Source organism: Hippocampus zosterae, chromosome 16, assembly GCF_025434085.1.
Source record: "Hippocampus zosterae strain Florida chromosome 16, ASM2543408v3, whole genome shotgun sequence".
Lineage (NCBI taxonomy): Eukaryota > Metazoa > Chordata > Actinopteri > Syngnathiformes > Syngnathidae > Hippocampus > Hippocampus zosterae.
Window position 1 is genome coordinate 15,054,343 of NC_067466.1, and position 13,562 is coordinate 15,067,904.

A 13,562-nucleotide genomic window follows, 5' to 3' on the forward strand; every position below is an offset into this window, starting at 1 on the left:
AACCACCCCCCCCCCCCCCCCCACCTCTTTTACCATCCCATTCTGGCCTTTGCTCGCCCGGGGACAAACAGACAAACACAAAACAATCTGGAAGCGGTCAAGGGAGACCTTGAAGATGCCTGACAGCGCGAGAGGCAGGACCCATCAAGTGTCAAGAGGGAGAAATTCAAGCCATTTCCACAACGAGCGCACCTCTTCCAAGCTAGTCCAAGTTGAGCCGGAACATTCCGAGATCTATTGACAAGATGAGAAGGACGAACTCTTTAAAAAAAAAAAAAATTCCCCCCAAATCATCTCTTTCCTCGTCACCACTCGAGCTGAGTGTTAAATATCATCAAATGACGGCCATGTTTTCCCTCTCGGTTCTTAGATTGTACAAAGGACCAAGGTTGCCTCATCTGTGACACCGCATTTCTACGAAGCGACGCGCACATTGATGATGTTAATCTGCATTAAAAAAAAACAAATTAAACGCATTTGCAGGCTGTCAACACATTTCGTGGTAACGTGTGACTACTGTATTGCGATGCCATACGATACTTTGCTGCATCTAAAAATGTCTTGCCCAACAATTTTGGTGCCTATTGAAGACGACATGGAAAATTAATTGATAGATTTGACTATGTCACCGTTTGGATAATTTAGGCGATTCCAGCCCCCTACATAGTATTTCCCTACCCATGACCTGATAGCTAGGCTAGGTGAAGATTCACCACTTTCAAGTGACTACGCAGAGAAGCATCATCAAGATGTGGCGTTAGCGCAGATTAGTCAATTTTTTTTTGTTTGTTTGAGAGAGAACCTGATTCGTTATCATCAAATATTTCCAGGAACTCAAGGTGTGTCCTCCTCCCAGTTGCGACTTAAAACCAATCGGGAATATGTGATGCATCAAAATAGGCATCAAATAGTCATCCGCAGCTATCATCTAAATTTCTTTACTCCTGAATCTACGTCTTCTAGCATACGGTGTGCCACCCCCCCCCCCCACCTCCCACCCCACCCGCGGCCAGCTGCCATGTGAGGGGCATGCGAGCTATCCATCACGAGCTCCCCCTTCCTCGGCTTAATCTCTGCGGGCGTCTTCGGTCGGCAAATACATAAATCAATTATGGTTTTAAGCTTCATGCCGTGATTTAGCCGACTGATCCCTCCTGGATTACAGCCGAGTTTAGGACCAGTCGGCCTGGGGAGAGAAAGATCCGAGCCGAGTTGACACTCTTGATCATTGTGCTTCGATGCTTGCCTGGTGGGGCATCAGAAGAAGGGGGGGCGCAAGTTGGAATACATGGAAAGGAAGTTTTTTTTTTTGTTTTGGGTTTTTTTTTAGGTGCACTTTCTGATTGTCATGAATTCCATTCACGGCAAAGAGTCGTGGAATTTAACTCTTGTACTTCATGCAAAAAATATTTTGATTGCTGAGCATAAATTTGGGAACCTCTTGAAATTCTTGAAAATTAAATTCTTGAAATCTTGAAATTTTTACATTTAAAATAATTTTAATTTTTTAAAATTAATTTTAAAAAATAAGCAGTAATTTTCGGTTTTTTTTTAAGGCCAACTAAATTCTCATTTTGTTAGACGAATATAAAATGGACCAACGATTAGAGGTGTGTGTATCCTCGGGTACATTCTCAAAGAACCAAATTTTGGTTCAGGAGCACCCCTCTGAATTTTGTTTCACTTAGCGACATGAAATTTGAGAGGCGTGTCTTATCGTTAGTAGATCCGCCCCCCAAAAAAGTCTGAAGAACTCACGACGTAAAAGGTACGGGAAATTGGTTGTTTCGGGTTTGCAGCTGCCATTTAGGCCGATTCCTTTCCAGCAATCCTTGAATAAAAACAAAACTTGTCCATGAGATTTGGCCCCATCACATATTTCACGTCTGTATGTAGAAGATAGGCTACACTAAATTAAAAGCACGAGTTTTCGGAATGAGCTGGACGGCAACTTGGAGGATTTGAAACAAAACTTTACTACCGCCACTACTGTAGAACTCCTGTTTTTTTGGTTTTTTTTGTTGCCTCGATTAAATAACGGCCAACTGAATACATACCAGGATGGGAAAATTGGGATTTTTTTTTTGTGGGCTTGGTTTTAAGGCTGTTTACGAGAAACTAACAAACTTCGGATTCAGGAATTTCCTTGCATCTTTGGAAAGACTTTGGGGGAGTGGGGGGGGGGAATCAAATATATTTTAAGGATGCCGCTACCCGGCTGCCCCCGCAGGCCGGCGGATGAGGAGCTTCCACATCGCCTCACTTTCCTACCTGAGAGCGCTTTTGTAACAGGTGACGGCGGAGAGAATGGGCTAATTTTTATGACTAGCTTCTTAGCTCGCCGCGATCACTCCGCTGGGGCCCCTTTTGCCAATCGCCGGCGAGCCATTCAAGTAGCAACAAAGAGGCTAATTAGACGCTCTCTCACCGCAGGCTGCGCGGGGCCTCCGGTTTGATACTTCCCAGGGAGGCTGGGGGGCCCTCCCCAGGTTTTTTTTTTTTTTTTCTCCACACACAGAGGATATTTGTGAGCACACTCGGGTTAGCCCTCTGGCTCTTACACATTTACTCATTGTGGAGATCCTCTCTATGGTCTGCCAGAGTGACAGAATCAGAGAGGGTAGGGGGGTTGGGGGGGGGGGGGCGGCACGTTTCCTTTTATGCGGCGGGGACCCGGAGAGGGGATGCTAATGGGATATCGATGGGATTAGAACCCGGAGCGGAGCGGGTCCAAGGTTCTATGAACTCTTAAGTAAAAACCTATTCATCTCGGAGGCTGTAATTCTTTCGGCGGTTTTCTCAAATGGAAAAAACCTCGATACAGACGTCTCGCGGGAATTGAATGAAAGCAAAAGAACACGCTACTAAATACACACAGGCGAAGCCTCCTTTGACCACTGCCAAAACGGGCCGCAGCTTCTGGGGCTAAGGAGATAGACATCAGAAACGTTTCAGGGCCGAGAACACATTTGCATGTCACCTGATAACGCGCCGCAATTAGTACTCCCCCGGCGCTCCCGTTCGGGACTATACCAAACAAAAATGGACACACACACACACACACAAAGCCCGGTACATTATGTTATCCTTATCCATCCCTCCACACTACCAAGTCTCCCACAGAGACAAAAGATGAGGGGCTCATTTCCCAACCCCCGCCGCAGCACAAGAGCCGCGTCCGCGGTCGTTAGCGGCCGGTTGCGTCGGGTCAAGCTGCTAACTTTTCTTGCACAAGCGCCTCCCTTCCGTTCTTATCTCAGGAGGGAGGTGATCTAATCGGGCTGCCGATTAGATCATCGCCTTAGCCACCCGCGATTCCGGGACATCGCCGCTCCCTCGGAATCAGCATCGGGAGCACGCTCCCCCCGCCCCCAAAAAAACCCCTGATCCGAACCTAAAGACATTTGAGTGGTTGTGTGCGTGTGGTCGCTTTGACAAGACGCAGGCCTCCTCCTCCTCCTCCCCTTGGTGTTAAGTCTCTAATCGATACATCTCCCCATCCTGACAGTCAGGGACAGAGTACGGGTCCGAGATCAGAGCGATGGCGGCGTAAATCTTTACCGTTCAACCGGAGCCTTTTAAAGTCGGTCTATAATTGGGCCGCAGCCAAAGGTTGGCTCGGTAGCGGGTACGGCTTGGCGGCGGGTCAAAGCGTCGCCTCCTCGGGGCCGTAAACAAACGGCAGCCTTGGGCGAGAGCGGGAAGGCACCTGCGGTGCGGGTAAGGGGCCGAGAGGCTCTTTTCTGGGTACTCGAGTGACTCGACGCAGTGTGTGATTTTTTTGAAGTGCTAGTTAATGGGTAAGGGCGGGGTCGGGAGGCTTGTCGGGTTAACTGGGCAGATGACAAATTGTCTTTCTGAAGGATGACGCGTTCCACTGAAGGATGACACGCATTAGCCCAAGAACAAACTCTGGCGGTGCTGCGCCGATCCTGATCAACGCGGAAGATCCGATATTTTGTGGCGGATTTTTTTTTTACGACGATGGAATCCTCAGGGCGGCCCGGTAGTCCAGTGGTTAGCACGTCGGCTTCACAGTGCAGAGGTACCGGGTTCGATTCCAGCTCCGGCCTCCCTGTGTGGAGTTTGCATGTTCTCCCCGGGCCTGCGTGGGTTTTCTCCGGGTGCTCCGGTTTCCTCCCACATTCCAAAAACATGCGTGGCAGGCTAATTGAACACTCTAAATTGTCCCTCGGTGTGAGTGCGAATGGTTGTTCGTTTCTGTGTGCCCTGCGATTGGCTGGCAACCGATTCAGGGTGTCCCCCGCCTACTGCCCGAAGACGGCTGGGATACGCTCCAGCACCCCCCGCGACCCTAGTGAGGATCAAGCGGTTAGGAAGATGAATGAATGAATGAATGGAATCCTCAAAATTGGGCATGGACCGTAAGTCCTGAAGTCTCGGGGCCATAATAGGTTTACCGGCCGGGTCACTTATTCCAAACCGAGGCTAACTCTGCTGTATCCTAAATTTTACTGCGATTTGATATTGTCGCCCGCGAAACCGTTAACGATCATCTGTCGGCCTCGAACTCTGCCGTGATTTGGTTGTGGGAAATTTCAGCCTTTGCGGACAGCGAGATTTGCTTCCGTTGACCACCGGAAGTATAACAATGTACAAGTCGATCGGTACCGTTGCTAAGCAACGGAGGGGAATCCGGCGCTGTACATTTCATTCAAAAGCAAGGTCGCGGCGGCGGTTAGCTTTCGTTGTCACGAAGGGCTTTTTCACCATTTCGTGCAAAAAAAAAAAGAAATAAAAATCCGGTGGATATAATGAAGTTTACGTCATAAATCGGGAAAATGGAAACTACGTGAAATCGAGACGTTCAAGTGTGAACGCCGTCGCGGTGAAAATGTTGAAATGAGGTTGGACTGTACCGCAAAGTCGGTCGTCATGACCCGCGGATTTGCAACTCAAATAATCGCAAGGAAGTCGCGGCCGCGGCCACTTGGTCGTTGCCAAGACACGCCGGAGTCGATGTGTGCGAAAAGCAACCAAACACCTTCCGCTGGCTTCGCCTCGGCACGAAAGAGCATTTGTGCGTGTGTGCGTGTGTGTGTGTGTGTGTGTGTGTGTGTGTGTGTGTGCGCATACAACATTATCACCTGCCGCAAACCGCACGCCTCTATCTGGACTCAATCAGCGGCTTAGTTTACCGAGGAGGGGCGCCGGGGGTTATCGGCCCCCTCCGCTCTGATATGCACAGATAAGAACCTCGGGCCCGCTGTTTAAACACCTGGAGCCCCCCCCCAGCTATCCCCCTCCCGGGTTATTAGAGCGCCCTCCACAGAAGGACAGGAAACGGAAGAGCGAGCGCCGCCACCGCCGCCGCCGCAAAAAGTAATGAACAGCAAAGCACGGGAGTGCAGCCGTTAATGCGGGCGTGATTATTTCCACCGCCGGCGAATCAAATAAGCAATAATAGGAATAGCGGGAGCAAACAAGCAAACACAAAGAGGGGGGGGGGGCGGGGGGAGCAGGAAATAATCCTCATCTCATCTCTGAAAGTGGCCCGGCTGTATTGGGAGAGAATTTAAAGCACTGATTGCTTCTGCAAACGCTCACCTGTGCTCGGCGCATTATGAAGTGGCGGCGCCCAATTGCGCGAGACGGGACGACGATCGCAGGGGGGGGGGGGGGGTGAAACCAAGCTACTTTTTGCATACCGGGAGGGAAGGGGGGGAGGGGGGTTCTTTGTTTGGAATAGCAATACAGTGATTTTTTTTCTCTTCTTTTTATAGCAAAGCACCTTACATTCATTTCTCGCAATAAATCGCTCGCCCTTGTTTATCGATTCATTTCTCAGCGTGGGATTTAGTGAAATGCGGTGCCGACGACTCGCGACAGAAAACGACAAGGGAACTCTGCTGTTCTAATTTCATTCATTCATCTTCCGAGCCGCTTGATCCTCACTAGGTCCGCGGGGGGTGCTGGAGCCTATCCCAGCTGTCTCCGGGCAGTAGGCGGGGGACACCCTGAAACGGTTGCCAGCCAATCGCAGGGCACACAGAGACGAACAACCATTCGCACTCACACTCACACCTAGGGACAATTTAGAGTGTTCAACCAGCCTGCCACGCATATTTTTGGAATGTGGGAGGAAACCGGAGCACCCGGAGAAAACCCACGCAGGCCCGGGGAGAACATGCAAACTCCACACAGGGAGGCCGGAGCTGGAATCGAACCCGGTACCTCTGCACTGTGAAGCCCACATGCTAACCACTGGACTACCGGGCCGCCCTGTTCTAATTTACGACCAACAAATTGTACGGCTTCATGGAAAGCCATATTGCCGACGTCTGATGAAAACTTTGCGGCTCCGCTTTTCACGTTATTGCCCACGTCCGCTTCTTGCCGAGCTAAACGTCCAATGAAAAAAAACCCTCGTTTTATTCATTTTGGAAATATTTTGAAAACGTATGTCCGATTAATGCCACGAAGCTTCCGTTTTGGGTGAAAGCGAACGGTACCATTTGTGCAGGCAACTTGTCGATATTTATCTTAATATGTGAGCAAACATTTAAAAGAGACAAGTGACGGAAGCTGGAGGGGAGGGAGGGGAACACCATGTGGCGAAATTAGCCATGAGACGACGAATTCCAATGATTTCAAAGTAAAATATGAATGCAATACTTTGTCCACATTGTTTGAAGTTGCATAAAATAAAATAGACGTGATTCGTAAATAAATTAGACTAAAAATGAAACTTGACATAGTTACCAGTCCCAATGAGTTTTATCCGAGTTCTTGGATTTTGAGCTCGGTGCAGTTCACGTTTTGCTATCGGACCCTTTCATGAAACGTGAGGCCGCAGATTTGCTCGCATTCACGTCGGAATCTAATTTGACTCCGACTCGTTCACACCTCACTTGTGAAATTGCCGCGGCGAACGCTTCAAAGACCAACAGCCGAGTGTACTTTCGTCAATTAGCGACGAACCGCAAGAACAAAAATTATCTTTTTTTTTTAACGTAAATATTTACGTGTCGTGAATCGGAGGGTGTTGATTGTACTGCAGACGCATTTACTGCTCGTCTTGTTTAAAAAAAAAAAAAAGACAAAAACATTGCAAGACAACCTTGGAAAAAGAAAAAAAAAACATGCATATTAAATCACCGTCGCACTACTGAAGACAAAATAAATAAATGAGCAATTAGAATGTTTTCCCACCGTCGTTCATCCCTAATTTACACCCAAACAAAAGTTTCTCAGAAAACCCCCGGCGACATAAACCGCTTGTCGAGACGGCTTCAAATTACAAATGACTATTTGGCTCATTTTGGTGATGTAAACCAGAGTGTGTTTGAGTGGCAACTAAATCTCAACAGGAAACGGCGCTTTCTGCCGCATTCATTCCAAACGTACGCGCGTTTCTAAATAACGTGGAGTCACCTCGCACCGCTGACCTGTGCCACATCTGGAAACAATCCCACTCATGTTTGACGTGACCCCGCCTGCACCGAGTCAACTCTGCCGGCTCGCTGTGTTTGTTGCCGAGGCGGCGGTGACCCTGACGCGGGGGGGGGGGAAGATGATGCGTAATTAGTCAAAGGCGACACGACTCTCGCTCGCCTGAAATCAAACGTGTTAACGTTCAACGTGAACGGAACGGGCGCCGACGGGACCCTCCGCGGCGAGCGCCATGCCACCTTTGATTTGGACACTTCGGGAAGCCGTCGGGACGCTGCGCGGCGTCTCGTCCGTTTGTCTAGGCGCCTAAATGAAGCCATTAGTATGCTGCGGGGCCCGAGCTGCGAGATCAATGCGCGAAACGGTTTGGAAATCTCCTTTGATACGAGATTTCCCAGCTCCTTTCGATTGATGAAATTCCTCTCGAAACACACGCAACGTTTCGCACGGCAGGCTTTTTTTCTCAAGGCGGCGCCGTCTTGTCCAAAGCCGTTTAAAACTCGCCGAACGCCACCGCGGGTAAGGAAGTGATGAAAAGTTGCTCCGACTTTCATTCGGGCAAAACTTCTCGTTTGAGAAATTCTCCCCAGCAGTCAAGCGACCCCGCCGCGAGATTCATTTAAGGTATGAGCGGCCACAAGAGGCGACGGGGTTGAAAAGCGGCAGTGCGTTCACGTTGGTTTGCCCGATACATTGAAGGCTACCTTCCAGGAAAGACAAAGCGAAAACTTGGTGTGCGCGTCGTGGAAGAGATAAAACGATGCAAAAGGATTGGCGAGGCCTTGGGAAAAGACGTCATTTTACGTCGGTTTATCACGACATTTGGCAGGCCTCGAGACGGACGCGAAAACAGCAGCGTCATGCTAGTTTGCTAGCGCTCCACTGCCCTGGAACTACCTCCTTATCCTGGGGTCTAGCGCTCATTTCCTGGACTGACCCATCATTAGCAACATCCTTTGTGTAAGGGGGGTGGGGGGGTGGATGGGGGGGCACTGCTTTTAAGAACATGTCATTTCTGGTCGGACAAAATTGGACCGTTCTACGAAAGCAACCTGTCAGGAGCATGTTAGCCGCATGTTAGCCACATGCTAGCGACAACGTTCAATCGCGCAGTTGAAAGGATTTATCCGCATGACAGGTCCTCCCCAAAAAATAATCACAATTAAAACAAACCTCCGGGAATTTAACTCATTCAGTACCGGCCAATTGCGGACCGAGTCTGAAAAGACGTTTAAAAACGTCATTGGGAGAGAACGAGTTAAAACGGCAACAGACGAAGCGGCAAAGAATCAAATGCGGAAACTGGTCTTACCTGTGCTGCTCCACGGCTTCGTTATCCGGAAGTTCGGCCCCGCAAACGTTGCAGCGTTCGTGCTGGTTCCTGCCGTCGGGTTTCATGCCCACCGCCAGCTCGCCGAGCTTGCTGAAGAACTCCCTCTGGATGAAGCTTTGAGGCAGCAGTCCGCCGTAGGCGCTGAAGTCCACCGACATGGCCAAGGCCGGCGACATGGGCAAGGCGGACGCCATGGAGACCGGCATGGACATGACGGCCTCGCCTTTGTGATTGACCGGGAGGGAGTAGAGGGACGCCAGGTGTTTCTCGGCCATGCCGGCCATGGCTTCCAGACCCATGTGGCCCACCTCGGCTTGAGGGTCGCCCATGCCGTCGTCGCGGACGTAATGCAGCTCGCGGGCGCTGGTGATGACGCTGCTGCGGGTGGGCGTGCCCGGTCCGTCTCGATTGCGGTCCTCGCCGCCGCGCTCGCCGTTGCTGGAGCCGCCCGACTCGGCGCTTTCGTGGCCGTTGCCGCCCATGTCCACCTGCATCATTTCCGTCTTGATCTCGCTCATGAGGTGCTGGGCGTTGGCGTGGTCGCCCCCGAAGCCTTGCTGAAGGAGGCTCTGGCCGATGCTCATCAGGCTGTCCACCGCGGCTTTGGTGGGGCTCAGGTTGGCCACGCCCCCGAAGGACGTGGACACCGAGGGACTCTGGTCCACCATGCCGGACATGGCGGAGACTTGCTCCGCCCCCGCCAGGTACAGACTCTCGACGGAATGCTTTTTGGAGCTCTTGATCCCGTTGTGGCCTCTGCGCTCGTCGTCCTCCTCGGCGCCGCCGTCGTTGGCGCCGACCTCCGCGTCGTTCTCGTCCGACGATTGGATGGTCTCCAGGATCTTGAGACATTGCTCCTCCAGATACTCGATCTCCAGGATCTCCGCCGCATACAGCAAGTCATCCAAGTCCTCCACCTTGGCCTGGAGCGTGGCGGTGTAAGCGTAGTCCAAAATCTGTTGAAACGTCTTTGGCGAGAGAAAGTCCAGGGTGTAATGCTGGCTGCTGCGGTGGAAGAGTATCTCAAACATTTTGCTGGTGCACGCCAAAACGGTCCGGTGGGCGTGGAACTCCTGGCTGTCCACCATGATGACCACGTCGCACAGCGTCCCCGCCATGCGCATCTGGTTGGCCTTGTGCAGGAGCGCCGTGGGGTGGTTGGGGTTCTGCAGCTGGATCATACCCATCTTTGTTAAATCCATGACGCCGATGGAAGTCCGCCAGGCCGACTCATGAGGTTAGCCTTGCCCCCGCTCCGCAGTGGTTTTAGCCAAGCGTGGAAAAAACGGGATGAAATCTGCAACGACGAGGAAACAAACAAACAAACGAAAAAATAAGCAAAACCGTCAAAGACTTTTGAATGTTAGAAGTCGTGATGGTCCTTTTCGATTCCAACATCCCCGCGAGGAGGCGAAAGAGAAAAACAACATCGGCACCGACTGTAGATTTGTGAAAAGAGACAATTTGCGAGCAGTCTGTCCGGCTGCCCTGCATACCAATCAGGCTGACATATCTCATGTGAAGAAGGAAGGAAAAAAAAAACCAAAACAAAAAAAAAAAAGAAGCCAAAACGTCTTCATTCCCTTCGCTGACCGGTTAAACAGGCGCGATTTGAGGCAGCCTCACAAAAGAGCGTCAAAGCGGCCTTTTCGGAAATTAAATAGCCGTCTCGTTCAGTATTCCCATCACAAACCGGGCAGGGGTGGGAAGGGGGGGAGCGGTGGCCAGAAATGGCTGGGAAGAGAGAGAGGAAAAGCGGGACTACAACGCTGCAGCATTCAAACATCCAAAAATGAACAACTTGGAAGTCATGTCGGCAACGTGTTGCGCCACCAACTGCTGCTTCCAAAGAAATTGTTCATTTCCAATGGCATGCACAACTGACCCATCACATCTATACTGTACACACTCAATGTATTTTGTCAGACGTTTAGCACTAAGAAGGGTTGGGAGGGGGGGGGGGCTGCCAGCCCGGCAGCCATTCTTAAAAACATCACTAATTGCATCATGTGCACAGCATCATGTGCGGGGAGAATTCCAACATATGTGCGGCTTTTGTTTGCACAAATGACCACTGAATAAACAGTCCCGCTGTACTGTACGTACACTCGTCTGGTTTTGCACGCTATGGCATCGATTTAAAACAGAAGACGAGACGCGATGACGAAACGACAACCTCTCTTCTCCCAGTCTAGTCAACGGAGGTCATTCGCGACGTTATCTTTATTACGGCTTCGCCAATAGCGTCCAATTTACGATCAGCCACCCCCCGCGACCACCTCTCTCGCCCCTCCGTAAATGCTTGTTGCGCTCCCTCGCTTTCGTGCGCACTTAATGGTGCTCTTTTCCACGCGCGTTATGTGATTAATAACACGAAGGAGGAAAAAAAAAAGCCGCGCGACGTGCGTCTAGACGGCGCAGACGTGCACAACACGTTGTGCATTTAAACACACGCCGGCCCAATCGTACAATTTGACGCGATCGTGTGTGAGTGTGACAATTAACGTGCATTCGATATTCCGACGCACGCTCCAAGAAAAAAAAAAGTCCTCTTCGTTGGCGCACAGGTGGTCACCGAGGAAATGACGCCGAACAATTTAACGTCACGTTTGCAGACGCCTGTCAATCAAATAAATACACGCATTGCCAGATATATAGGGCAGTCCCGAAAGAGGAAAATTTAAAGCGTCATTAAAAAAAATGATGTATGCCAAAACGCCACCCGTTTCAAGTGTCGTCTGGTCTCCAGTCTCCAAAACTCCTCCAGGTAGGTGCCGCCCGTCGCCGGTGCTTTTGAGGTGAAAAAATCGTCACGTTCGCCATTTCAAAATTGACTGAACTTTCAGGACCTTTCTCCCAAGGTAGGAAACGGCGTCCACGCTTGTCAACAACTCGGCAAGGTTGAAACAGGGACACAGGGCGAGAAAGGTGCACCCGAACGAGCGCGACAAAGTACCCGAAAAGGCTTCAAACGACCGCTACGATGAAATAATATTTCAAATATAAAGTGGCGGTAAAGTGGCATCGGCTCATGTCCGCCGGGTTACTCACCTGAAGTTAGCGAGTCACGTCCGGAGTGTACGCGGGCAAACAGGGGGGGCCGGCGCGCTTGTGGAGCATAGTAAAGCCCCGCTCTGTGGTTCTCTCGCTCTGGTTTCTCGGCGAAAACGCACCAACTCCTTCCCTTGTGTCTCGCCGGAGCGAATCAACGCGGCGCTGACGTCAGGCTGCAGACGAAGCGGCGCAAACGGCGAGAAAGTGAGACACCTAGGGGGCTGTCTCATGTCCACATGTGTCTGTCTTGTGTGTCAGACGGTCGGGGTTGGAAAGCAAGCCACGCCCCCACAACACACCCGCTCCTCATCAAGACTCAACGTGCGCCTCCAGACGTCATCTCGCGTGACGTCAGGAACGCTCGCGTGACTTCACTTGAAGAGACTGAATGAGGTTTTGTTTAGATTTTTTTTTGGGGGGGGGAAGAAAAGTGGGTCGCTTGTTTTAATTACCACACTGCAGGTGATATGAAAAGTGTGGATGTTGAAATATTAAGATGGGGGCTGGGGGGGGGGGGGGGGGCGACACCGACATTACCATAGGTGTGACGAAAAGTGAGGGTATTGACAACTGGGTACTGAAAACTTGGACTGAGGAATAAATGCGAGTGTTGAAGCCTTTCACCGATAAAAGTGTGGATGACTCACCGGCAAAGGGATCCCGGTTTGAATCTCAGCGCAAAGCTCTTTCCATGTGGATTTTGCACATTCATCCTTTCAAATTGTACTTGCCGTCAACATAAGGTAGAAATTGGAAGTTTGGGGAAATATTGATGTCCAAAGTAGGCAAAGTGTGCATCATGGCATCAGACCACATGACGAGCCTTCAACAAGTTGGAGACGCCATTGTGTAGTGGAGACGTGCCCCGGGGCCACTGTTTGTCACACGACATCAGTTCATTTCCTCTTCCTGTTCCATCTTGGAATCAGGATGACCTGACCAAGATGTTTCCTTAACTCTAACCAGGAAACTATGGGTGGGGGTGGGGGGCTCAAACATTCAGATTTTGTACCCCTGACGACTTGACAGCTGTATCGTTGGAGTCCTGGAAGGAGTACAAATACTTTTTGAAACCTTAGTTTTTTAAAAATGGACTTTTCTGCCACAGTTTAAGGCTGCCTCAACATCGCTTATCGCAGTCCACAAAAGTTGAACTCGATTGCAACGTTTGACGATTGAAATTGCCCCATGGCTTACAACTCACGAGGAGTTCTCTGTGGTCTGACGAGGACGCAAGTAAAACTACGTGTGGACAAGATGATGACTTTAACCACCTCCGTATCGCAGACACACATCGACACTCCACGGGCTAAAGCTGATAGAATGCGTGTGGGTGAGAGGGCTCTATCTGAGGAGATGGGATCGGAGTGGGCGGGGGGGGGGGGGGGGGGGGGTTGCAGCCTGCAGATCGTCACTCGGTACGTCCCATCAATCAGCTCTTGATAGCACCATGCGAATCCAAAAAGGTAAGAAAGGAGGCAGAATGAGTTCTTAATACGCTTGGCTGCCTATTGGAAGACATCCTGTCGCGGTTACAGTTCAAATGTCCTCTTTACAAACATATTCAAGCAAAATAGACCAAAGCAATTACGCCGCAACGTTCGGACGACAGTAATCCACCACATATCCTGTTTAAAAGTAGAGCAGTCCCTCAATGAACTACGTTGAAGTGATTTAATTCAACACAACATCGCTGCAATTCTCATTAGACTCCTCTCGTGTCTGCTATCTTAATGCTAACATGCAATGGGAAACGCCATAA

General features: G+C 50.5%; 1 protein-coding gene and 1 long non-coding RNA gene across 5 annotated transcripts in view; one reads left to right on the top strand and one right to left on the bottom strand.

Moving 5' to 3' along the window:
• zbtb16a (zinc finger and BTB domain containing 16a) overlaps positions 1-13,562 on the bottom strand; it is a 101,112-nt gene that overhangs the window by 84,860 nt on the left and 2,690 nt on the right. Inside the window, exons 2-3 of one of the 2 annotated variants that reach the window (XM_052047268.1) lie at positions 11,798-11,973; positions 8,726-10,043 (exon numbers count right to left, since the gene is read on the bottom strand). In XM_052047268.1, the coding sequence (XP_051903228.1) occupies positions 8,726-9,948 (1,223 nt within the window). In that variant the 5' untranslated portion in view covers positions 9,949-10,043; positions 11,798-11,973. Of the gene's footprint in view, positions 1-8,725; positions 10,044-11,797; positions 12,076-13,562 lie in introns of those variants that run through there. The other variant, XM_052047267.1, reaches the window with a different exon arrangement.
• Positions 1-13,562, top strand: part of LOC127588542 (uncharacterized) — a 240,002-nt gene that overhangs the window by 72,851 nt on the left and 153,589 nt on the right. Inside the window, exon 1 of one of the 3 annotated variants that reach the window (XR_007959105.1) lies at positions 3,996-4,045. The exons of the other annotated variants lie outside the window; for them this stretch is intronic. This is a non-coding gene — a long non-coding RNA (uncharacterized LOC127588542). Of the gene's footprint in view, positions 1-3,995; positions 4,046-13,562 lie in introns of those variants that run through there. 3 annotated transcript variants of the gene reach the window in all.